At 42.0% G+C, this 26,724-nt stretch overlaps 2 protein-coding genes across 3 annotated transcripts in view; both read right to left on the bottom strand.

The window, feature by feature from the left end:
- Window positions 1–669: 669 nt before the first annotated feature.
- canx (calnexin) lies at window positions 670–13,602 on the bottom strand. 2 transcript variants are annotated; one of them, XM_079269343.1, is made up of 15 exons: window positions 13,489–13,602; window positions 9,554–9,787; window positions 9,297–9,370; window positions 9,113–9,171; window positions 8,535–8,676; window positions 8,360–8,441; window positions 7,987–8,179; window positions 7,587–7,776; window positions 5,983–6,096; window positions 5,734–5,890; window positions 5,360–5,575; window positions 4,608–4,727; window positions 3,742–3,931; window positions 3,580–3,653; window positions 670–3,098 (listed from the first exon to the last, which is right to left on the bottom strand). In XM_079269343.1, exons 2-15 carry the CDS (start codon window positions 9,782–9,784, stop codon window positions 3,033–3,035), a joined length of 1,908 nt encoding a protein of 635 aa, XP_079125469.1. In that variant the 5' UTR covers window positions 9,785–9,787; window positions 13,489–13,602; the 3' UTR covers window positions 670–3,032. The 2 variants fall into 2 exon arrangements, with proteins under 2 accessions (XP_079125469.1, XP_079125468.1); XM_079269342.1 differs by having other exon boundaries at window positions 13,540–13,599.
- A 2,374-nt stretch (window positions 13,603–15,976) lies between these two features.
- mgat4b (alpha-1,3-mannosyl-glycoprotein 4-beta-N-acetylglucosaminyltransferase B) overlaps window positions 15,977–26,724 on the bottom strand; it is a 65,319-nt gene continuing 54,571 nt past the window's right edge. The window contains exons 9-15 of the mRNA XM_079268225.1: window positions 26,529–26,659; window positions 26,288–26,395; window positions 23,540–23,733; window positions 21,972–22,050; window positions 21,366–21,453; window positions 19,467–19,579; window positions 15,977–16,771 (exon numbers count right to left, since the gene is read on the bottom strand). Of these exons, the coding sequence (XP_079124351.1) occupies window positions 16,748–16,771; window positions 19,467–19,579; window positions 21,366–21,453; window positions 21,972–22,050; window positions 23,540–23,733; window positions 26,288–26,395; window positions 26,529–26,659 (737 nt within the window). The 3' untranslated portion in view covers window positions 15,977–16,747. The remainder of the gene's footprint in view (window positions 16,772–19,466; window positions 19,580–21,365; window positions 21,454–21,971; window positions 22,051–23,539; window positions 23,734–26,287; window positions 26,396–26,528; window positions 26,660–26,724) is intronic.

Here is a 26,724-nt window from a genome sequence, read left to right as displayed (position 1 = left end):
TTTTTCTTCTTCCCATCAGCGACAGGAGGAATGTCCTTGCTCCCGCCTCACCGGTGATTGACAGGATAAGATAGCCAATGGAGAGCGAGGAATACTTAACGTACAACAGAGAGTAACGAATGCGTAATGAATATATCATATAAAATGTATAATGTATACAATATATAATATACAATGTATATATTATATTATATATTACTATGATAATATATTACCATTTTCAACATCGTGCAATATTATTTTTATTCATCTATGTGCATTATAACTATACTTTTATATGACAATATATCTCTGCATATTACTTTTCTATCTTAGTTTCCATTGAATACAATTTCTTATACACTTTATATTTTACTATTTAATCTGTTGTATTTAACTTCATTTAATTATTTCTTTAAACTTATTTGTTACTCTATTGTTCAAACACATTTATATTCTTGTCCTTCACTATTTTTCTGTTGTAATAGGATTTCCTTCGTGACTGATAAAGTCCCGTCTTATCTTAATGACGTAGTATTTTGAGTTAATGACTTATTGCAACATGACCTTTTCAAAATAAGTATATTAAGTTCATTTTTTTGGTAGTTTTTCGTAAGGACTTAAGGGAAGAGTCTTCTTTCTAAGAAATGAATGAAAGTCACATTAATAATTAAACACTCGTTCTGCCTCTCGTTTCCATTTGGCCTTTTTATTCATCAAAACAAAAGTTGACTGTGTCCACACACACACACTCACCTCGGCTGCATCGTCACAGTATTTCTATTCAACGTTGGACCATTTAGTCCACCTCTATACATAGTGTGTACATCAGAAACAGGGCTGCAGGACCGACCATTACAGTTGAAAACACAACGTCAAATAAACGTACAGAGTTACGTGAAGTTTGTTTACCAGCAGATACAGGGTTCAGTCTACAGTCGGTTCAGCAAGGCAGCTTCAGCCAGACACAAGGAGATAACTCAGAGACAAAACCACATTAAAAAAGGAGACGATGAAGAGTACGGCTGAAACATTGTGGAAGGTGAACGAAACACTGCTGCTGGAGGCCGCTCGACCTCAAAGAACAACGACTACACGCAGCAGAGCTCACAGCCGACATGTAACTAGCTCTCGTTTACCCTAAAAAATATATATATAAAAAAAGAGGGAAATGAAGGTTATGGACCTCCAAGTCCACCTCAAGCCCCCCAAAATCCGACCTCCCCAACAGCCAGAGAGACCCCCCCACCATCATCCCCATCGGCCAATCAGCACGCTGAACAAGAATCCTGACTTGAATTTAAAATCTACAGAAAACATACGACACAAAGAGGACACATCAAAGGGAACAAGACTCGTGGAGTTACTTCTCTTTTTATCAAACACCTTCAAGACTCACAAATCCAGCTTTTGTATTTTTATTTCTTTTTTTTTTTAAGCTCTCCAAAGCTGTACACTGATGCCACAATGATTCTCGCTCGGTCACAGAAGTAGAAAGTCAGGAGTTTGTAGTTTCTTCTGCATTATAAATAACGCTTAAAAGGATTTCAGGATGAACAAAAAATGAAATTAAATAAAAGAGAGAACAAATAATTCAGGATCTTTACAAACTTGATTATTCCCCGCGTGTTCTCACGACTGTTTAGTCCCGATGGTGACGTTTAGAGGGAAGGTCAGAGGTCATGATTACAGTCTAAACTACTGTAACTTGTGACTCGGTGGTCGTCAAGTTGATGAAACCCCCCCCCCCCCCGCTGCCATCAGGACAACACAACAGTAGAAATACGGCGGAAACATGAGCGCTGTGTGTGGAGCCAACGGCTTTACAACAAAAACACGACTAAATGACGAGAAAACGAGACATGAAAAAGGAATCAGTGGCCATTTTTAAATATTAGCACGGTGACTAATCACTAGCTAATTTGATAAATCTAGGAAGGAAGACGAGCCAACTGTTAGGTGGATTAGCGGCTTAGCAGGCTAATTAGCTAGTTGTTGGTAAGTGAATTACACTGCTTGTTAGCAGCCCGTTAACGCTAATTAGTTTGTGTGACGATAGTTTTAAAACACTGTAGTAGAAGTAGCCTGATTACTATCAAGTTGTTCATGAGCTAATTAGCATGCTAGGAGACTAATTAGCAACACTTTTGGGTGGGTTCACTCCCTGATCATTTGTGGGGTCATAAATCTCCCAGAAGGCTAATAAATCAACTGTTAGCAGGTGAATATACATGTTGCTTACAAGCTAGTTGCAAACTACACAGTTTGAAAGGTTATTAGGCTAATTGGCAAGACTTTTGTTGGATAATTCAAACTACTTTTAGCCTAATTAGCACCCTGCTGTTAAGCTAATTAGCACCCTGGTTGTGGGCTAGTCAGCAAGACGTTTGGGTTCCATGTCCTTGACCATTTGTAGGTTTATTCTGACGTTGTTAGCCTAGTTAGCAGTCTGTTAGGCTAATTGGCAAGACTTTTGGTTGGATAATTCGCACAACTGTTAGCCCAATTAGCACATGGTCATGGGCAAATAGGAGCATTTTGGTACGCTAATTGGCAAGACTTCTCTGAATGGTCATCCAAAACAGGAAGATGGCTACTTCAGATCAATGGCTAACTAGCGGGTGTCGAAGGCCAAATTTCCATCTGTCAGGAGACTTATAGCAAGTAGCTGAGAGCTAATGAGCAGGCTGTTAGTAGGGCGGCGCTCTGCTAGCTCAGGACGGCGCCGGGCGGTGATGGTAGTGGTGGTGCTGCAGACGGGACGCGTTGATCCTGTGAGTTTGTCTGCTCAGGTGGAATGATGCAGGAAGTTTTAGTTAATCTCAATTAATCTCTTTTATAAACAAAAAAATCCTCTAAAAATTACACAAACTCAGTCCTGTTCATACTGGAATCATCATCACGAGCAGGCGTCCATATATGCTGGAGGTCTTGATTAGTCGGCTTCACTGCTTCCACGGGGTTCCATTTAGTCTTCAGTAGAGGGGGGAGGAGGAGATATTTTAGAGGGGGGGGGGGGTTGGGAGGAGGTCAGGGCTGTGGATTCTGAGGTATCAGTCCTTTCTGACCTTCCTGTCCCTGTTCCTGGGAGATCTCCGCAGAACGTCATCCTCCAACTTCTACAGAGGAGAAAAGGAATTTTACGGTTTAAATTTATCCCAAAACATTTACAGACAAACGTTTCAGCTCCATCGGAGTCCTTGAACAGTAGAACATAACAGCAGAGAAGATATTAACATTAAATGTCATTTAAATGTGTGAATCAAACACGTGTCGGGGGGAGAGTCGCCCTCAAATGTGACGCGTTAGTTGTAAACTGCACGTTTTAAATGCCATCATGACCTCATCCCGTCAGCATGTGGTCAGTTTAATACTTAATACTTTATCAACAGGGTACGTCGACTGCAGGAAATGGCGGCTGAAAATCCGGTTCATCTAAAAAGTTGTTTGTATGTTGTGGAGCTAAAATCCAGTAGTTTCCACATGTCATGCATGTTAGTTCTGGTCTGTAAGCATCACCAAGAAGAGGGAAGAAAACTCCAAACAAATGCACCTGAATGCATCATTACACTTATATTCGTCTTTATATCGTCTCCTCACATCGTCAGACGTCTCCTTCTCTGCGTCCTCTTCCTCTGCAGGACTTTCCTCTCCGTCACTCTTCTGTTCTGCAGCTGAAAGAAGAAAAAGATTTAAAGTCAGTGAGACTGACGGTGACAGACAGGTGAGCTCAGTTTCCTGAAGTCTAGACATTGTAGATACCTGGACTGCTCTTCTCTGCCTCTTCAGCCTTCTCATCAGCCTCTTCAGCCTTCTCATCAGCCTCTGCAGCCTTCTCATCAGCCTTCTCATCAGCCTCTTCCTCCTCCTCCTCCTCGTCCTCCTCCTTCACGTCGGGCTGAGCTTCGTCGGTCTTCTTGTACTCGGCTGCCGGCGTCTCTGAGCTCTTCTTCTGCAGAACAAAAAGAGGTAAAACTCTTCAGTTCGACCTCACAGATTCAGAGCCTCTCAAACAGTTTCAGTGGAGAATCTTCACCTTAAAAATGAACCAAATGTTTTTGCTGTTTGGGCAAGTTTTCATCTATTTAATACTAAAACTGAACCAGATAACTCTATCTGCACTGTCTCTCTTTCAGGCATCAAAAAGTGCAAAAGTCTACTTGGAGAAACTTGTTAATTAGCTGCATCAGAGTAGATGATGAAGTAAAGTATCTCAAATTGAAGTGCAGTTCTTATTTAAAATGGTTGTTGGCCATTTGGGAGGATATTTCACGAGAACACAGACGTCTAAACTACAGAAACACAACTATCACACAAACACGTGAAGCTACTCTATCGGCAGCAGTCACCAGGTTTGGGCGTCCGGCTTCGTTATACTCTTCCTGTAAGCTGCTGAGACTCAACTGACCCTGATCTGATCCTGCAGACCTCTGTGGAAGTCATATACACACACACACACATACACACACACACACACACACACACACACACACACTGACGGTTCAGAGAACAATCCAGGTACATCAACGTGGCATCTCTGAACTTTAAGTCAGCTCGTCTCTGCATTTCCCCCGAGGTATAGACTCCTGTTCCCAGCCAACAGTACAGTGTGTGTGTGTGTGCGTTACCTTGCCGGTGCAGCAGAAGACGATGATGAGGACGACCGGTAAAGCCACAGTGAGGACGTAGACGACCCAGAGCCACGGGCGCTCCTCTGCAGCGCTCATCATCTGAGTAGCCAAACCGGGCTGCGACAACACAAAGAATAAAACATGAACACATGAAAACAGTAACACACGGCCAACAGTTTCTAAATGTTGTCAGGGTTATCAATAATATCGTGACCAACTCCTTCTCTTAACTACAAGAGACTGGACACTGAAGCCGTCATCTATTCTCTTCAAAACCACCAGACCTCAATAACAAAGACACTGATTCAGCCTCTGAACACCCGTCTCTAGTCTACTGCTGCCTCCATTAGTTAGTTAACATTCTAAATATAGTGTACACTTATACTGATGAAAAATGTAGAATCATCACCACAACATTGGAAGTATACTGCACTTCCATACAGTGGTTGACTTGAGAGAAGTAGATGCAACACATATATTACATACACATTTATTTTCATGATCTTATGATTGTTTTACGTAAATTTGCTTTAATCTGTTTTCTTATTTGTTTTTGTCATGATTTCATTTGATATTTTTCCTTTCAGTCATAGAATCATAAAAAAATGTCAAAACTAAATTACTTTTACTTACATTCTTCCATCTCTAATTCATTTTTTTTTTTCTTCGTTTAAAGCTGTAATTTGTTCTATTTTTAAAAGCTGTATTTATATTTGACCCAACAAATGAATCAGCTCCAGTTCACTCACATCAGCGGCGCCCTCGGCAGCCTTCTTCAGCCCCCAGCCGTCAGCGGCCCAGCGCTCGGCGGTGCTACGGTCGTCGGTGATGAAGAAGTTGTCGAAGAAGATTTCGGAGGTCATGGACCAGAGTTCCAGGCCCACGGCGCTGAACGGAGTCATCCTGAACGGCTGCAGGTCCTCGAAGAATGCCGGGTTGGGGACCTTCCTCGGCTTCCAGACGCCCTGAGGACAGAATAAAATTAAGTACGCGTACTGACCAGCCTTCTGTATGATAAAGTATGCGTACTGACCAGCCTTCTTTATGATAAAGTATGCGTACTGACCAGCCTTCTTTATGATAAAGTATGCGTACTGACCAGGTTGTGAGGTTACAAACTCACCTGGTAGTTGGGGTTGTCGATCATGGGTGGCTTCCACTTGCCCTTGTGGTTGGGGTTGTCGATCATCGGCCGTTTCCAGGCACCGCAACCGGGGGCGGTCTCACAGGCGGGGTTTGGGACCTGAGGGGCCTCCCATTCGCCGTCCATGTCCTCATCCCTGACAGATAGGAAGCACAGACACAGGTGAGCATGGTTCGAGAGTCCTACTTAAAACCAGCCAATCGGCGGTCGTCATGTCGCGACTCTCACCAGTCTTCAGGTTTGACAGCGTCGGGATCTCCGATGTACTCGGGCTCGTCATCCAGCCAGCCGTCAGGTTTCACTGCATCTTCATCTGGAATCTGAGCAGGAGCGTCCTCATCCCTGCAGACAAGACCCACAGATACATTGAAGTATAAATAACTGCATACACACAACCACACAGATTACAACAGCAATCCGGCAGATAATCTCAGACTCTCAGCCTGCTATCAACAATCAAACATTTTGTAACCCTTTTAAACAAAATATCCTGTTCAAGTATGCGTACTGACCAGTCTCCTGTATTACAAAGCATGCGTACTGATCAGTCTCCTACATTACGAAGTATGCGTACTGACCAGTCTCCTACATTAAGAAGTATGCGTACTGACCAGTCTCCTACATTACGAAGTATGCGTACTGATCAGTCTCCTACATTACGAAGTATGCGTACTGATCAGTCTCCTACATTACTAAGCATGTATACTGACCAGTCTCCTACATTACGAAGTATGCGTACTGACCAGTCTCCTACATTAAGAAGTATGCGTACTGACCAGTCTCCTACATTGCGAAGTATGCGTACTTATCAGTCTCCTACATTACGAAGTATGCGTACTGATCAGTCTCCTACATTACTAAGCATGTATACTGACCAGTCTCCTACATTACGAAGTATGCGTACTGACCAGTCTCCTACATTAAGAAGTATGCGTACTGACCAGTCTCCTACATTGCGAAGTATGCGTACTTATCAGTCTCCTACATTAAGAAGTATGCGTACTGATCAGTCTCCTACATTACGAAGTATGCGTACTGATCAGTCTCCTACATTACGAAGTATGCGTACTGATCAGTCTCCTACATTACGAAGTATGCGTACTGATCAGTGTCCTACATTACTAAGCATGCATACTGACCAGTCTCCTACATTACGAAGCATGCGTACTGACCAGTCTCCTACATTAAGAAGTATGCGTACTGACCAGTCTCCTACATTACGAAGTATGCGTACTGACCAGTCTCCTACATTACGAAGTATGCGTACTGATCAGTCTCCTACATTAAGAAGTATGCGTACTGATCAGTCTCCTACATTACGAAGTATGCGTACTGATCAGTCTCCTACATTACGAAGTATGCGTACTGATCAGTCTCCTACATTACGAAGTATGCGTACTGATCAGTCTCCTACATTACGAAGTATGCGTACTGATCAGTCTCCTACATTACGAAGTATGCGTACTGACCAGTCTCCTACATTACGAAGTATGCGTACTGATCAGTCTCCTACATTAAGAAGTATGCGTACTGATCAGTCTCCTACATTACGAAGTATGCGTACTGATCAGTCTCCTACATTACGAAGTATGCGTACTGATCAGTCTCCTACATTACAAAGTATGCGTACTGATCAGTCTCCTACATTACTAAGCATGTATACTGACCAGTCTCCTACATTACGAAGTATGCGTACTGACCAGTCTCCTACAGTAAGAAGTATGCGTACTGATCAGTCTCCTACATTACGAAGTATGCGTACTGATCAGTCTCCTACATTACGAAGTATGCGTACTGATCAGTCTCCTACATTACTAAGCATGTATACTGACCAGTCTTCGGGCTTGGTGGCGGCCGGGTCCTGGATCTTGGGTCTCTCGTCCCAGTCCTCTGGCTTCTGGTCGTCGGGGTCTTCAATCTCAGCGGCGGGGTTCACAGCGGGGGTCATGTCCGTCAGCAGGCTGCCGCTGTTCACCACCGTCTGATCCACCAGCACCTCAAAGGTGTTGTCAGGGTTCACCACTGGGGGGGCGACAGAGGTGAGGAGTTACACACCTGAACGCTGATTAATGCGTGTCCTACCCAGCGTGTCCTACCGAGCGTGTACTACCCAGCGTGTACTACCCAGCGTGTACTACCGAGCGTGTACTACCGAGCGTGTACTACCGAGCGTGTACTACCCAGCGTGTACTACCGAGCGTGTACTACCGAGCGTGTACTACCGTGTCTTACCCAGCATGTACAGGTGAGTTTTCTTGTCGGTGTAGTACGTCCTCAGGTCGGAGTCAGGTTTCTTGGCGTGTTTCTCTTCGTACTCTCCAGTTTTGGGGTTTTTGTGTCTGAAGATGAAGTGCAGTTTGTATTCTTCTCCACATTTGTCGGGTCCGAACATGATGGTGTACGGAGTTTTATCCCCGAACAGGTCCTGAAGACACACAAAGGGACACGTTTAGAGTCTAAAGAATCTGTTATTCAACTCTAATATTAAAATCATGCAACAAGAAATACAAATGTGTCAAAATAGAGTAACAGCAGCCTGTACAGGTGTGTGAACATGAAGTACAGTAACAGCAGCCTGTACAGGTGTGTAATGAGTCAAACTGACCAGGTTGAGGTCGGGAGTCTGACTCAGCAGCTTCACGTAGGCGCCGCCGCAGTCGATACCGGCCTGGAAGTTCACCTCGTACCTGAGAACACGAGACGGATATGTTAAGAGATGAGAGCGATGAAGAACACCTGACAGGTGAGAGAAGTCGTGGAGAGCTTCGTCTTCTTCTTACTGGACGATGAGGGGTTTGGTGTCGAAGGTGAAAGGCCGGAGCAGCTGAGCGGAGATGGCGTGATGTTTGGCTCGAGTCTTCAGGACCAGACCTTTATCACCGGGGAGCTTACTGTCCTTCATGTCCTCCACGGCCCATTTACCTGCAGATTACATCATCACCATCATGCAAACCAATCAAAAACTAGTTTGATGGTTGGAGTCATTTTTCCTCCAGTTTAACCGACTAAAAGAGTAAAATACTGTTTTTACATGAATAATAATACGATATATAACATAGTACAACAGTCACAGTTTGAATATTAAACTACAGTTTACTGATTATACTGAAGGAATGTTTCACTGTAACAGTATTTGTACAGTGTGGCATTAGTACTTTTACTGTAGCGGAGTACTTGAATAGTGTGGTATTAGTACTTCTACTGTAACGCTATATTTTCCGTGTGGTATTAGTACTTTTACTTGTAACAGTATTTTTACTGTGGCTATTTGTACCTTGACTGAAGTAACGGCAGTGAACACTTCCTCCATCACTGCATGTACTTCATGTGAGGACAATAACAGTGTTTGTGTACTTACCGTCATACTTTGCGATGTCTTCGTCAGTGTCGTCCTTCTTGGCGCTCGACAGCACCCACCTGAAACCACACAGGTGAGTTCAGGAACAAACACACCTGGTCAGAGACGACCAGCAGGTCTCCCATCTCAGAGAAACACCGAGACAATAATATCTTTATTATTTTAAATAAAGATAAACACTCACCCGTCTAATGTCCCTCGGTCAAAAGACTCGGCGATGAAATGTTCCCCCATCGGCTCTGGAGCCTTGTAGGTCACCTGGAGAAGATGAGGAAGAAGAAGAGGAAGAAAAGTGTTCATGGTGGAGCGACAAACAAAAGGCACGAATTTAAGACATATTGTGAGGGTTTTTTCAAAACCATCAACAGAAGCTACTAGTTTTCTTTGTGATGCAAGTTTAGTGCACAACATCATCAGTACTCCGTCAGTACCACATCTTACCTTGGGTATCGGAGGAGTTTTGGGTGTGGGAGGAGCATCCTCATCCTGAATGTCTCCCTCTAGCTCCTCCTCCTCCTCCTCTCTTCCAGCTATACCCAGATCATCCTCCACGTCCAGCTCGTCCCCAAGAACGTCCTCCATCAGGTCCTCAGCCTGTGAAACAGGAGCCAGACTGAGGCAGAGGAGGCCAACGGCCAGAAGAAGAACCAACAACCCGACCTTCTGATCCATAGTCTGGGGGGGACGAGGAGGGAGGAGACGAGGGAGTGAGCACATCCGTTTCTTTTTACCTCATGTGGGTGTGTTTATGCTTCACAAACGTTCACGTCTCTACAGACTTCTATATAAATAACTATTTCATCAAACGGTAACACACACACACACACTCATTAACACACACACACACACACACGTTGCCCGGGTGACGGACCAGCACTCACGGGACACGCAACCTTAACGAGATTACACCCCGAGGGATCACTGCAGCAACACACGGTCAATTTACTCTGCAGCACATTAACACAGAGGCTGCAGGTCACTCATTACACACACATAATATAAATATATACATACACTGTTTACAGGTAAATAACAGAGCTATCTTTATAAACTGAGCAGTTTATTTTGCCATCATCATAAACAAATAAATCCATTAATTATCTTTAAGCATTAATTCAGTCACAACAGAACTTCACATAATTATTGTTACCGTCAACCGAGGGTCCATTTTTGGGAAAACCACCATTTAAATGTTCCCAGGAAGGATATTATTTAATTATATTATTATATCTATTACCAACATTTTGTACATCGCTAAAACCAAGATGTCGTTATGTTTGTTTTTACATTTATAGTTTCTACATTTCTTAAAATAGGCTCAGAATCAACTTGTTGTAGTAAATCTTAATTAACATTTTTCACTTTAAGAAAAAAACGGCAAAATAATGAAATATTTTGTTTTATTGAATTAAATATTTTTCATCCAACTGAAATACAGGACGTGCACAAATCTACTTTAAACTAAATATGTTTAAAGTTTAAAAGTGATTTGTGTTCGGGGGACATGAATATAATGACACGTTGCTTAAATCTATTAAATAAAAGACGTGTTATGAATAGCAGCTCCTCTCTTTGAATAAGAAGTCAATAATTCTGCAAATCTCTGTGTGTTAACCTGCTGATTATCAGATTATCCTGCAGCGGGATTAGCATGCCCGGCTAACAAGAGTGTGACCACCGGCGCTAGCTGTTAGCTTAGCATTCAAGCAGTCCAGCCGGTGCCCACGTGGCATCGAGGGATGCAGTCAGTTAAAAGCTTCACAGTGAAAATATTACAAATGTAAAACTGTAACAGGTAAAATGTGAATCAATAAGTTGATTAATCATTTCATGCTACACATTAATGCATATTTTAAGAACAAATTTAGTAAATTGTCTAAAAACAGAATAAATTGCTTTTATTTCATTACAAACGTTATCTGTGTTGAGGACGGTTTGTTTGAAAGACGTCACCTTTCAGCTCAACAGGATCAGTCTGGTGGCTTCTTTTAGTTCTTATTGGTTCCGATTAAACAAATGAATCCTCATAAATAAATAGTTTAATTTAGGAAACGAAGGAAATCATTGTGATCAACAGGACTAATAATGTGATCGATTATCGTTAAATTAAACTTTGTATTTGAGGTTGATGATTCTACCAGGATGAATTATTGGAGACTACTTTCAGCAGCGGATGAATCCACTTGTTGGAGTTCTGTATGAGTGATTGAGTCAATACAGATGTGTTTTTACTTCATCATGTTTACAGTCACAGCCTTTTAGAAGCTCTCTGATTGGCCGATAACAGCAGCCGTCTCCTCTCTGAAGGACTGGATCTTACAGTTAATCTGATGTCGGGGGTCCGTTCAGCCTGCAGGACGTCTGCTGCTCTGAGTCAACGTCTGACAACAGAACTGGTTTTGGGTTTGATGGAGGAGACGCGGTGGTTTAGAGGACGACTCAAGTGTCCCAACAGGACGGACGGGTGACTATTTAAACAGAAATCAGTGAATATAAACACGAACTGGAGTTTCTCAACTACTAATGTGTGACTCATCTGTTTCCATGCGAGACCAACAGATGAATTTAATAACTCCTCCTCTTCTTGAATATATGTAAATCCTCGGGCTGAACGGTAAAATCGGAGGGATTTCTGACACCAACAATAACTGATGACTTATTCTAAAAAAAAACTGTTTTTATTTAAAATATTAACATTTGAAGAATCTTAAATATTAAAATGAAGAAATATATTGTTACAGAAAGGAAACAGTTTAATGACTCAGCAGAAACAACTAATTACGATGTTTACCAAGCAGATTTTATACCACACAAATAATTATTTACTTCATTGACAAATATTTGTCATAACATGCAGACTCAGCGACGTCTCTGAACTCGTGGATTTATTTGGTGTCAGTGTAGCGACTGAAGTCCAAATAGCTTTACACTGGTTCGTCAGATTGTGGTCTATATCTTATTAAAACACATCTTTAAATCAGTTTCAATAATCAATTTCTCAGCATGTGAGCTTATAAACTTTAACAGTTTGTATTTGAATAAATTCAACGTTAGAGCCGGCGCAACACACAGCAGGTTGAGCCGGATTCTCTGCCAATTATCTCAGAATGAATCCAAACAGGTTCGTTTTGAAAAGGACAAACTGTCCTCAACACATCAGGATCACTGATGAAGACTACAGGGTAAATATTTATTAAATACAGGCAGACATTAAACCGTCTTCTACTTACTGTGTAGGAGTTTTATACGTGTGTAAAGTTAAATTAATAACTACTTAAATACTATCATTTAAACAGACACATCTACATAAATGTCCCTTGATAGCGTTTGAGTGAGAGCGTTTTATTAATTTAAAAGCATCTTAAATTGATTGTACTTGAACTGATACCACTCACTGCTTTTAAATCTAAAATGAAAGAAATAGAGGCAGGTTCCCAAAAATGTCAATGTTTTTTAAATTAACTCTGTTAAGTCACTGTCTCTTAACTTTTAATTTCTTTTAACTTGTCTTGTTCTGTGTTTTCTGTCTGTAACTATGTTTCTTGTGTTGCTGCCTGTCTTGGCCAGGTCTCCCTTGAAAGAGATTTTTAATCTCAATGGGACTCACATGGTTAAATAAAGGTTAAATAAAAACCAAAAAAAGTCTCAACAATGCTCTACATTGAATGAAGGTTCACAATAAAACACTATTAAAGGGTAAAAAATAAAGAACTAAAACAAAGCCATTAAAGGCTGTCCTGTTTCATCCAAAATAACACATTTACAGAAGTCTTGTGCATCATTTCATTCGATTTATTTCCTCCATTTTTAAAAGTGAATGATTAATCACGATGACTTATTGACAGGTTGAAAATAATCAATGGTTATCACCATACGTATATATAATATTATACTGGTTTCCACAAAAAAATGCCTCACATATTTGATAGATTTAAAAATTGTAATAATTTTTTTAATGTTTGATTGACATTTAGCTGCAAGTTTGGTTCTGCGAGAGCGATGAAGCTAACATGCTAACAAGCTAACATGCTAACTAACCTCTTGACACTTCACTCACTCATTTGTTTTGACAGCTCGTCTTTTTTACACCTATACCTTAAAATTATAACTGACATTTATGTTCCAGTACCGGCTTATTTAAATCGTTTCAGTGTCCTCAGAGGATCAACCTTTTCTCCGTTAGGCCAACGCAGCATGCTAACTAGCCTAGCTTAATTCACCTGTAGTTAATTAGCTCCAGTTAGCCTCTCTAATGCTAACGGCGTGCTGGAGCCACGGAGCTTTTTGATTTTAACGGCTTTTAACGGACGTAATTCGAATAATTAGCGCACAGAGAGTATAAACAAACCGATGGTTTATCAGAAGACGCTACTCACGCGCTGTGTTTTCCCCGGGATTAAGTGCCGTTTATCTGTCTCTTTACTCACCTCTGTGCTCTCAGATGTAAACGACTGAGGAGCGTCACATGGGAGATTTGGAGGAGCACAGGCCACCTCCCACCAACGACGCTGATTGGTCAGCGGGAGGGAATATCAGACGTTTCCTGTCAACTGTCAACAGCTGATTGGTCAAAAGGGGGGGGGGGGATCTCGGCCGGACAAGACAGTTAGCCCCGCCCCCCCCTCCCAGACCTGAATCTCGTGGACAGCACTGATTGGTCGAGCCCTCAGAGGAAGTGCGCACTGATTGGCTGATGAAAAAGGACTGCGAGATGAAAATGTCATGAGGAAAATACCAGAATCTTTAGCGCATTTATTTTATCGTAAACATTCAGTTCCTTTTTGCACTCAAATGAAAGTTTATATATTATGTAACACCAACCATAATATTATTAACGAGGGTAAAGATGTCATAATTTTGAACATGATGAATATAACACATTGTTTGTTTAATTATTGTTTGTATGTGGTAAGTTTTACATAGATAAATGCAAAATAACAAAAGTTACCCCCAATTACACTAGAGAGCCTCACCGTGACAACAGTTTACCTTAAAACCACACATTAGTGTGTTTATTATTGTGTATTTCTTATAAATATAGCCAGGCTAGCTGTTTCCCTCTGCTTACAGTCACTATGCTAAGCTAAGCTAACCCGAATCCTGCTTCCAGCTTTGTACTGAACACATATTACTTAATAAACCCATCTCATGAGCATTTTCCCCCAAAAAATGTCACTTTAATTCTCTCAGCATTTCAGTGCAGAGCTGTTAGGAGTCATGTGACCCATGATGTCACCGGACCATATTTTTAACCAAGTCGCTGTTTCTATTTGGACATACAGTATGTTGATAATGTGTAACCACTGGGTAAACATGACTTTTATTGTGAAGTCCACATTTTAAATGAATTCATGCCTCGCAGCTTCTCCTGAGATGAATCAGCTTCGTCACAGCGGAGTGATGTTGGCATTTCAGCATTTTTGATGAAACCTGATGACATTCACAGAAATATGCCCCCCCTCTCATAACAAACCCCAAAAACCCCAAAAATAGAAAGAAAATCATTTTAAATTTCCGTCTTTATTACAAGTCACAGATTGGATAGAAGTTTAGGATCATTTAAATGGTTTTATCTAAAGGATACAAAAGACAAACACAAGATTATAGCAATGCGTTCCAGTGCATCTTACAAAGAAGAGAAGAGACGACTCGGGATGTTTTCCTGAAGCTTGAAGAGACGCTCAGTTTCTCATTTGAAGCCCAAAAATTGTGTTTTTGACAGAAGAGGTGATGTCATGGAGGAGTTGGAAGAAATATTTTCTTTAATCCAACACTTTAATAATAATCAATAACTGATAATGGATTTGTTCATTTGAAGGTGACTCAATATTATTTTGTCTGCTTTTAAATTGTGAAAGTCTCATAAAACCATCGTTTAACTGGCTTTATCGTAATTTGAGTTCTTTAGTTGCTAGTTTTAAGTCTTGGTTTGATTTTATTCAGGATTTTAAACCTTGTTCATCGTCTGAACACTTGAGGACTCATCGTTTAGAATTCGATGGAAACATTTACATCATTTGAGGGAACTAATAACTGAACCGAGGGAACAAACAGAGAGAAAATAATAATCCGAGGACACAAAATCCAAAAGACGTCTTTACAGAGAAATACAAATGAAACTAGACTGTTGTTTTACCAAGAGTCAAAAAAGAGACTGAAACTACAAAGAAAGAAAAGACGTGAATCTCTCAAGACAGCAGAGGAAACTAAAGTAAAGTACTTTACATTCCATAGAGTACATCAGAGTACTGTAGCATACTGTAGAGTACATTAGAGTAATATATAGTACTGTAAAGTACTGCAGAGTATGTTAGACTGCTGTAGTATATAATAGCACTGTAATGTACTGTAGAGGACTGTGAAGTACATTAAAGTACTGTGAAGTACATCAGAGTACTGTGACGTAGAACAGAGTACAGTAGAGTACTGTGAAGTATATCAGAGTACTGTGAAGTGGAACAGAGTACAGTAGAGTACTGTGAAGTATATCAGAGTACTGTGAAGTAGAACAGAGAACAGTAGAGTACTGTGAAGTATATCAGAGTACTGTGAAGTAGAACAGAGTACAGTAGAGTACTGTGAAGTACATCAGAGTACTGTGAAGTAGAACAGAGTACAGTAGAGTACTGTGAAGTATATCAGAGTACTGTGAAGTAGAACAGAGTACAGTAGAGTACTGTGAAGTACATCAGAGTACTGTGAAGTAGAACAGAGTACAGTAGAGTACGGTGAAGTACATCAGAGTACTGTGAAGTAGAACAGAGAACAGTAGAGTACTGTGAAGTATATCAGAGTACTGTGAAGTAGAACAGAGTACAGTAGAGTACTGTGAAGTACATCAGAGTACTGTGAAGTAGAACAGAGTACAGTAGAGTACGGTGAAGTACATCAGAGTACTGTGAAGTAGAACAGAGAACAGTAGAGTACTGTGAAGTACATCAGAGTACTGTGAAGTAGAACAGAGAACAGTAGAGTACTGTGAAGTACATCAGAGTACTGTGAAGTAGAACAGAGAACAGTAGAGTACTGTGAAGTACATCAGAGTACTGTGAAGTAGAACGTCTGTAAAGAGGCTTCAGTTAACTTGAAATAAAACAACCTAAAACTTTGAAACAGTAAAACACCAGCCGTCGTCAGTAGTTTCAAGGCCGAGGTCGCAGCAAAGGATTCTGGGTACTTTTGTCCAGGGCTCGCTGCTCTTCGTCTTCGTTAAGGCAAACTTCTGAACAGCAGCTACAGACACACATCGACACACTGAGAGGGCATTCATATGAAGTGTGTACATCTCTATGCATATATGCACATACACGGTCACTGTGGGGGGGTGAGCCGGGGAGGAGGAGGGGGGTGTTGGTAGAAAGGTCCGGACCAACCGTCTGCAGATAAGATAGAGGCCTTTGAGTCTTTGAGTCTTTGAAGCAGCAGGTTTCAGAGGACGTGGCGATTACCAGTGTTTTCAACATCTACCTTCCTGTATGTACACATAAATACAAGATTCTCAACCAACAGCATCGTCTGAGTCCAGTTTTTAGTCTGTGATCCGCGTGCAGCGGCGAGGTCCTGCCAGACGGAGGCGCTGTGGCACCACCGGTGAGGATCTGGTGAGGATCTGGTGACCGAGAGCCTCAGAGAGCTTCACTCTGCTTTCTTTATGAAGATCTGAGTCAGGGGAGACCAGAGAAACCAGTATGAGACCAGGGTCAGCACACAGGAGGCAGGTAAATGATCCAGTTTAAACCAGTATGAGGATGTAGAGCTCAGCAGGTTTTAAAATACTTTAAATACAAAAGAAAAAAGCAAATAGCATGTTTAAAGATCCACAATCACATTGATACTTATTACAGAACATTGATGATCCATATTAAAGTGTTTTTTTCTTCATAAAAACACACAATGCAAATGATAATGAAATAATAGATTGTATTTTTATTGATTAAAACAAATCTCTTCATTATTGTTGTTAATGAAGTATAATAATGAGCTTAGAGCTTGTGTTAGGAAGGTAAACAGCTCATAATTCATCTCTAATATCTATTTCATATTCATGTGCTGCTAACGTTACTAGCTCTCCTCCTGTTGGTTAGCCGTTAGCGGTGCTGCTAACACTACTAGCTCTCCTCCTGTTGGTTAGCCGTTAGCGGTGCTGCTAACGTTACTAGCTCTCCTCCTGTTGGTTAGCCGTTAGCGGTGCTGCTAACGCTACTAGCTCTCCTCCTGTTGGTTAGCCGTTAGCGGTGCTGCTAACGCCACCAGATCTCCTCCTGTTGGTTAGCCGTTAGCGGTGCTGCTAACGCTACTAGCTCTCCTCCTGTTGGTTAGCCGTTAGCGGTGCTACTAACGTTACTAGCTCTCCTCCTGTTGGTTAGCCGTTAGCGGTGCTGCTAACGCTACTAGCTCTCCTCCTGTTGGTTAGCCGTTAGCGGTGCTGCTAACGCCACCAGATCTCCTCCTGTTGGTTAGCCGTTAGCGGTGCTGCTAACGCTACTAGCTCTCCTCCTGTTGGTTAGCCGTTAGCGGTGCTACTAACGTTACTAGCTCTCCTCCTGTTGGTTAGCCGTTAGCGGTGCTGCTAACGCTACTAGCTCTCCTCCTGTTGGTTAGCCGTTAGCGGTGCTGCTAACGCCACCAGATCTCCTCCTGTTGGTTAGCCGTTAGCGGTGCTGCTAATGCTACTAGCTCTCCTCCTGTTGGTTAGCCGTTAGCAGTGCTACTAATGTTACTAGCTCTCCTCCTGTTGGTTTAAACACTGATTGGTTGTTTACAATGAAACATTATCAGAGATCAGAGACTAGAAACACACTTTATTTACACTGTGATGGTTAACGTTAAAACTTTATTTACACTGTGATGGTTAACGATTAAACTTTATTTACACTGAGATGGTTAACGATTAAACTTTACTTACACTGATGGTTAACGATTCAACTTTATTTACACTGAGATGGTTAACGATTAAACTTTATTTACACTGAGATGGTTGACGATTAAACTTTACTTACACTGATGGTTAACATTTAAACTTTATTTACACTGTGGTGGTTAAAGATAGACTGAGTTATTAATCTGTGAGGGGGTCAGTACGGATCAACAACGGTCCGTGACACCACTTTTAAAAAGCCTCAGACTAAAGCGTTCTTTAAAGGGTTAACATGGACACAGTTGCTCCTCAAAGAAAGGTCAGGGGTCAGTCCTGCTCTTTGGTGAACTAATCCTTCACACCAGCACTACTTTGAGGGCAGTTTGCTTCCATTAAAACAAAAGATAATTGGACTCTTCCAGTTAATTTGGACTCTTAAGTCTTTAAGGATTACGTTGTTTGGCTGAATGTGAATGTGCAGAGAAACCAGACGTTTAAGAGGTTGTTACCTCAACATCTGATCTTTCTAAAGAACCCTTTACACCTCATCACGGACCACTGGAAGCATCAGGAAGCCCCCTCAAGGACGCCTGGAATCCCATCAAACATTCATTTCCAGCACTACGAGAATCTTCTATAATACCCTCTGATTTTGAAGGATGCCTGGGACCACTAAAACCTCGTCAAGAATTCTTGTAACTCCCCCCCCCCCCCCCAAAAAAACCCTTGAAATCCTATTACACACTCCTAAAATGGCATTCCTAACAAGTCTTTGAGACTTGAAGCCCTCTTTAAAGTCCCTGGGATCTTTTCAAGGACACCAGCACCCCATCATAAACAACCTTTGGACAAATGATTCCTCTGAATGAACATTTGGTACACCCTAACAGCAAAACCTGCTAATAGCACCTTAGCAACACCACCCCCTCCCCCAAAACAACCCCCCGGTCCTCCTCACGAACTCAACACTTTGGATCTCGACATAGAAGTTGTAACATCCTTGATAGTCAAAGTAATCAGGATCTGAGGATCTGAGGAACTTGATTAAACACAATCACAGCTTCAGCACCTGTTTGAGCTCAATAACCTCGTCAGGGACCCCATCATGGATCCATGGAACATTAAGAAAGACAGTCCAAGAACCCCAACACCATACTCCAGTACTCAACCGCTATCAAGGCACATTGGAGGCCTATCAAGCACTTTTCTAACATTTAGAGAACTTGTCAAAGTCCCTGGGACTTCTTCAAGGGCCTCTTGATCCACAGCATCACTGAAATCTACTGAAGTCTCTCCAAGATGCATCCAAGACCCGTTCAAGAACCCAGAAAACCTGTTTGAAACTTGTGCAGCCTTTGTAGACCTCCTCCAGAACCCCTCAAACCACCTCTGGAACCTCCACAACCCTCTTTGGAACGCCTTTAATGTTGAATATCCTACTTAGAACCAAGTTGGGTCACACTGGTTTTAATCTGGTTCCAGTCCAGGCGGTCTCACCTCGCTGAGGATCACCCAGACCGGCGAGTCCGTCAACACTGAGAGTCGCATGGCCTCCAGAGGCCCGAAGGTGGGGTCCACCTCCCCCTCCGCGATCCCGTTCTTGAACGTTCCTAAAAGAGATGAAGATCAATGAGATCAATAAACCTGATGGACTAGAATCTGTGATATTTTCTTGACCTTTGAGTACTTCACAGGAGTACAGATTTGAGGTACTTTCTACTTCGACCCCACTACATTTATCTGAAAGCCTGACTTACTTTAATAAGTAAGATTTTTACATATGAAACATATTTATAAAATAGAATGTGTAGTTATAAATGAACCTCCCCGAAAGTTATCACAAGTAAAGCTGGAACCAGTATTCCATTAATCCTTAATCAATTAGTCCATTCAACAATTAGTCCATTCATCAATTCATCCATTGACAGAACCTTTAAATATTTGGATGGTTGAAGCCATTGTTTCAGTAAAAACATTTGTTGCGTCCAGATGTAATTAAGTTAATAAAGTAATAATAATGTTAATGTATTCGTAATAATGTTAATGTATTTATAATAATGTAAACAATGTTGATGCTTTTTGAGCAGATTAAAAGGTTACTATGGGTAATTGAGGCCATTACCATTCATCCATGAACTGATGTTTTTCTCCTCTTTGACTGTTGTTTTTCTTTTGTTATCTCACATTCATTCGTTTTCCCGCCGGTGTTCAGTCGTATTCCAGCTCAGTGAAGGTTTAGGTGTGACTTCACCTCAACAGAGCAGTCATCCCTCTGAGGATTTACTTTCTGGAATTATCATGTCTGCAGCGATGCTTCAGGTACGAGTGTGTGACCGCAATCCCAACAAAGAGCAGCGTCTGTGTGTGTGTGTGTGTGTTATTGTTTATCACGGGGTATTATCTGATGGTATTGTGGGTATTATGGCTTATATTCAATATCCAGAGACATGAGTACAACTGCCTGAGAGCTTTTCTCAGAAACAGAGATCACTCAGACACAGATGTTAAAATGTGTCTGTATTAGAGCATGACTGTGTGGACGAAATGAGTTTGGACCAAAGTGGTGGAGCAATTTATAGCTTCTCTTACAGCCAATTAAAATAATATCTAACCGAGTCATTGATCAGGAGTCATTGAATGGACTTTGTGTAAATCATTAATCCATTAATTACCCTGTAAAGCTGCAGAAATGCCTGAAAATACCTCGGTGCCCATGAATAAAATCAGGATTAAACCTGAATCTAAAATTTAAGAAGAGACATTTAAAGGTAATTTAAGGGACAGAATAATGTGATCTGAGCGGCTTCTGTGCAGGACATCTGAAGGCAGGCAGCTGGAATTAATAGAGTGAAGGAGAGCCGGACGGATCGATCCGCCGACTCATCTGAAAAATTCATGAGGGGAGATAAAGAGCTGCTGGTAATTTATGATGTCAGATTAACTCTCCTTCCCTTCATACCTCTTGTTTCTTACAAACCTCATTTTCCTGACTTTCTCCAGGTGGATTCAAATACTTTGGACTGAAAGGTCAGAAAATGCTTCATATGTTTACATTGTTCTGTTTAAACCGGAAGGTTATCCACACGTCGAATCCCAAAATCCACATTAAACTGGATTACTTCCTCTGAAAGGGTGATGTGCATGAAAAGCATATATATATATATGTGTATATATGGTGCTAAAGTACATCTTAGTTCATTCATTTGAATTTGTTTCTGAAAGATGATGAAGAAACATCTGTATTGAGCAGACAATTATGTACAAATAAGCAAGATGGTGACGGCCAAGAAGACAAACTCGAGGCTTCAAAACGGTACAAACGTACAAAGAAAAGTGACACTTCAGCAGCTGCTGTGGGATTTGAACCCGCGGTGTCCACGTGTCCCGTTAACTCACCTATTCTGATGAATCCGTCTTCTGTCCGATGGTACTTTGGTGTTTTCTCTCTCCCCTCCGTCAAGGCCTCTTTATCCGCCTGAATATTCTGGCAAAAACACACAAACACATCCTCATATTCATGTCACTATTAATTATACATAAAGAGAACAGTAAATAACGTCCAATTAAAGGCTGTTTGTTCTGCACAAACATTATGTATTAAAGGCTGCTTTGTCAAAACTACATACTCAAATATTTTGTCATTTGTTTCATTGTGGCTCACAAGTTTGGTGAAAAGGTCTGTCCATCAGCATGACAACAGTATCCACATCCATGGATGACTGGATGAGTGGATGAATAATGGATAATGGATGGGTGATGGATGGATGTTTAGATTTTCATCTCTTTTTCTTCCTCCCGCTAAGGTTGATCCCAGTAAATCTCCCTCCGTCCTGCTTTGACATTTGGTCTTAATCAGCCTTCGTCTCACAGTCGACCACAGAGGAGGAAGACGCCATGATCCACCACACTGAGCCTGTTCTCACCAATATGAGATACAGACCCAACATCCAGTACGTCTGTTAGTGAAGTGAACTGGTTCAGTGACTGGGTTCAAAGACTCACGTCGAATGGCAGAACCTCCACTGATGTATTGAAGAGTTTGTCGCCCGGATGTTCAATGTTCCCGCTCCGAAAGAAATACCTGAGCGAAGAAGAAGGACAAAGACAGGGAAGGTGAGTTTAAAATGTGATATATACTGTATGTAGTACTTTACTGTGATTGTATATGTGACCCCCAAGTGCCCTGTAGTACCCTATACTGTTCTTACGTCTTTGGACTCAATTCACACCATGGAACCTCTGGTACCCTCTGATACCCCTGAGACTGGAGAACCCACTAGTATCCCCTAGTACTCTGTAGTAACCTGGTATCTTACCCTCATGCCTCTTGTACCTCCAAGGTAACCTCAAGTACCCTTTGAGACAATGTAAACCACTAGTACCACCACAGTACCCTGTATGGCCCTGGTTCCCCTCATAACCCGTAACTCCTTGTTGCCTTACACCCCAGACCCCTGGTGTACCCTCTAAGTACCCTACAGCAGGGGTTCTTAACCTTTTTGACCTCGGGGCCCAACTTTTCAAGGACAAAGTGTCCCGGGGCCCACTCTGACTGTATGCATCAAACGTGTCAGACAACCTGTAGGTCATACAGAAACAGAGCAGTGGGCCTTTGGAGTCAGTAAAAATTTAAGATTTTTGTCCGCATAAAATAAAAAAGTATCTTTCAGTATAAATAACTGCCGGTGGCTGTATCTGTACAGGTAAAGGACAGTATAGGGCTGTAACTACACTATCAGTGAACAACTGCCTCAAATTTGAAGAAGATTGGACAAAGTATGACCATTCTACAGAGTTTCTTCATGAAGAGATCCAGGCGGAGCTCTAAAAGGACATTTGGAGACCCAAATGGACACATGGTAACCACATGATATTCTGACACACTAAAGGTGTTTCTCCCTTTATATTTTGATATTATATTATTTTCCTTTTATTTTTAGCCTTTGCAAATTGCAAAAACTATGTATATATGGTGGAAGACATGGTGTGTGAGTAGCGGACTTGCTGTGCTTAATGGCTGCGACCGAGCGCACGATCGAGAATGAGAACAGCTCAGTTACGCAAACGTTGGTTGACGGCTTACGGAAGAGGAAGATAAGGTTTGTACTATAAGTACTAGCGTTTTCTGAAGGCAGTAGCTCCATGGTAACATCCGCTAGCACGTTGTCGGGTCTGTAATGTGTCTTTCTCCGTCGAAATGCTGCAAGATGTAACAACCTAGTACCTCCTTATTACCCTGTAATGTCCTGGTACCTTCTGGTACCCCTTACAACTCTTGCACTGACAAGGTAACCTTTAGTGCCTTCTGAGACCCCTGTAATGTCCTAGTATCATCTGGTACCCCCCACAACTCTAGTACCCGCTGAGGCATTGTAAACCCTTGGGCCCCTTGCTGCCCTTAAATCCATTTACCCAGTAGTACACCCTCATTATAACCTGGTATCCTCTGGAACCTCTCATATCATCTAACCTCTAGAAATCTGTGGTATCCCCAATAACCTGTAATGTCCTGGTATTATCTACCCCTCACAACCTTAAGACCTTATACCATATAGCTCCCTGGTACCCACCTCTCGATGCGGACAGGTGTGAAGAATCGTATCCGTAAGAAATCCCCCAATACAGGCGTGAAGGCCCAGAAGAAGTCCTCCCCCAGGTAGGCTTTCTCCAGGGTGAAGTGCTGGTAGGTCTTCAGGCTGGTCGTCACCTCCGCCAGCGGGTTGGCGTGACCCTTATGGAGGGTCTGTTTGCCAAAGTCCTTATCCTGGAACAAATCGTAGTTTTGTTGAGTTTAAATGTTATTAAACTAGTGAATTTATGCAGTCGCATATGCTTTTAATGTGGATAAGTAGATTTAGATATCACGGAGTTATGTTCTACTGTATGTTTGTGTTGCCTCTCTGTATTTTCGGAGAGATGAAGATGACAGTATTGTGCACTGACCACAAAATAATATGACCAGTTGGTCATCCTGGACCAGCCTTTTACACAGACTGGTATCATTGCCAGCCTTGCTAGCTGCTGATGACTAATCCAGTTTCAGTTCAGTGCACAGACACGAAAGATACAAGCGAGCAGAAGAAGCATGACTGAGAGTGTTATCTTGATGCACTTTAAGAGGCATTTCTTTGTCCCTGAGTGACCAAATACTGACCTTAAAAATCATTTTCCGGTGACTTATCCAGGTGAACGTCACTGTTTTAGGCCTTGACTTAACATTTAACTTGTTTAGCCTGTTTTGGGGAATCACTCAAGCAATTGAGATTGTCCTCACGAGACAACGATGAGTGATTACTGCTCACTGTAAGAAACACCGGTGGAAGTAGTGTGACGGTGTCATTCTGCGTCACTTTTCCAGAGACGTTTCTCACATTTGAACAAATCTCTTGTCTTAACTCTCCACAGACGAATAAACCCCACTTCCACTTTAATTCTTCCAATTTAACTTTTAAAACTCGGTTGATTTTCTCACTAAAACCACGGTGAGCGTTTCAGGCTGGAGGGTAATAGTTTTGCTTAGCCTCCATCTGTACACGGCTCCACGCCGGCCTGGCCTCCGTGGTTCAATCTCCACATCAAGGGGGCTGCTGGTCCGGGGACGGCCGGATCAATATCCAATCGATCGGACCAGATTGCGGCAGCAGTCGGCGCGGCTAATATCCATCGCTCTTAACGCCGTAATCAGAGGCGAGGCCGAGACGTTCCTGCTGCCACCGCTGTGACATACTGCAGTTTGTGTTTGGGACTGCAGAGGCTTTCAATCTCTCCAGAGACTGAACTTCTACTGAACCTCTGTTTCAAACTCACTACACTTGACTCTTGACAGCTGACCAGTGCAACCAGTTTTTGATCTTCAGCTACAGCTCAAATATATATTGTAGAGTTTCATTTCACCGGCCCAGGAATCCGAGAGAGAACACCTTCACATTGGACGATTCTGCTCAGCTCAGATCTGCATCCAGTGCCAACGTTCAGTACCGACATGTGAAATATTGTGTCCCTTTGTACAGAAGTGAAAAGTAAGAGGTTGGAGGTCGAAGTAGTGCACGACTGTGAAATGAGTTTTTCTGCCAGAAACATCAATCCCTTCCAAACCGTCACACGGGCTTTATTTGCACGATGCTATCCATCCCAACATGTTGCGGGCGAGGGAAGTCTGGGTCAGCCAGCGCGACCCGACCCCGGATATCCATAACCTCCACCGTGGTTTACTCATGTCTAAAAAAAAGCTGCCCCCCCCCCCAGCCTATTTTCTGACATTATCACCCTAAAATAAATTATAAATCCGTGAACAAAATCCTCAGTTTGAATAATGCACATCAGCGTATTAAACGAGAGACTTTTTTGTTTGTTAAATAAACTTTCCTTCATGGATAAAACCTTTAACATGAATAAAGTGATGTTTCTTTTGGACTTTAAAACACTCTGCAGTTATTGGAAATGTTTGGATCAGAGAAGTCCAGAACAATCCAACACTGGAGTCTAAATAAGTATAATACTAATAATATTATGTAACTATAGAACTTTGATATAATTGTGCAGAACTACCAGGTTCAAGCACAATGTGGCCGACTAAGCCTTCTGTTTTAGAGACGGGACAAAAGAAAAATACATCTTTTTAAAAATCATTTATTTACATGATTTTGGTATAAATAATCCAGTAAGTGTGTGTTATTATGATTTCAGTTACACAAGTGCAGATCTAAATTTGACCTCAGAGCAGATAAATCCTGGTTGGGGACTATAATCCAAGGTTGTGCACGTCACAGAATAATGAATTATAATAATTATAATCGTTTAACCGCTGTATGGTTTCATTGATACTTCAGAGAGTGTAATGTTTGGCCTTTTTAAACAACAACACATTTAGAGATGTTTGCTGTTGGGAATGAAATTATTTGCCAAATTTAAATGTGATAGTAATTCCAGTGAAAATGTAAATTAGTGAATGTATTGAAGTCGAGAAATCAAAACATTTTAAACTAAATGTGCCTTTAAATAAAACATGAAAAGTGACGAAAGCATCTACATTTTAATCTGCTGCTGGCTGATGTCATCACCCTGTTGAAGGCTACACACACACACACACACACACACACGCGCACGCACGCACGCACACACACACACACACACGCTCACACACACACACACACGCATGCACACACGCACTCTCTCACACACACACACACACACGCACTCTCACACACACGCACGCACACACACACACACACACACACACACACTCTCACACACACACACGCACTCTCACACACACACACACACACACACACACACACACTCACTCACTCACTCAGTACCTTGAGTTTCTGTATCTTTCCAGCCAGAGACGAGTGAGTGCCGACGTGCTGGAAGAGAGACGGTTTGAAGCGAATCCTCAGGTTTGCTTTCTGTCTGTCGCAGTGTTTCTGATGGAGACACACAAACAGACTTTCATCATCTGTTCAAAACCTTCACTTCAACAGCATCACGACCTCCTGCAGAAGAACACCAGCGTCGCTCCACAGGTAAAGGTGATGCGTGAGGAGGTCGGCTGCTCACCGCGTCCTTCTCTGGGTTGCACACTTTCACCCACATGATGTGGTCCAGCAGCCAGTCGATGGGTTTGTCTTTGTAGAACATCAACATGAACTCCACGATGAGCGACAGGTCCAGAGACTTGAACATCTTTCCTGTCAGAGAACAAGAAGGTTTGGTTTATGCCCTCCATCTTTGTTTCACTTTCATTTGATGTACT

Source organism: Melanostigma gelatinosum (assembly GCF_949748355.1).
Source record: "Melanostigma gelatinosum genome assembly, chromosome: 5".
NCBI classification, from domain to species: Eukaryota; Metazoa; Chordata; class Actinopteri; order Perciformes; family Zoarcidae; genus Melanostigma; species Melanostigma gelatinosum.
Note: the sequence above shows the minus strand (reverse complement) of the source record. Positions and strands in the feature narration are given on the sequence as shown.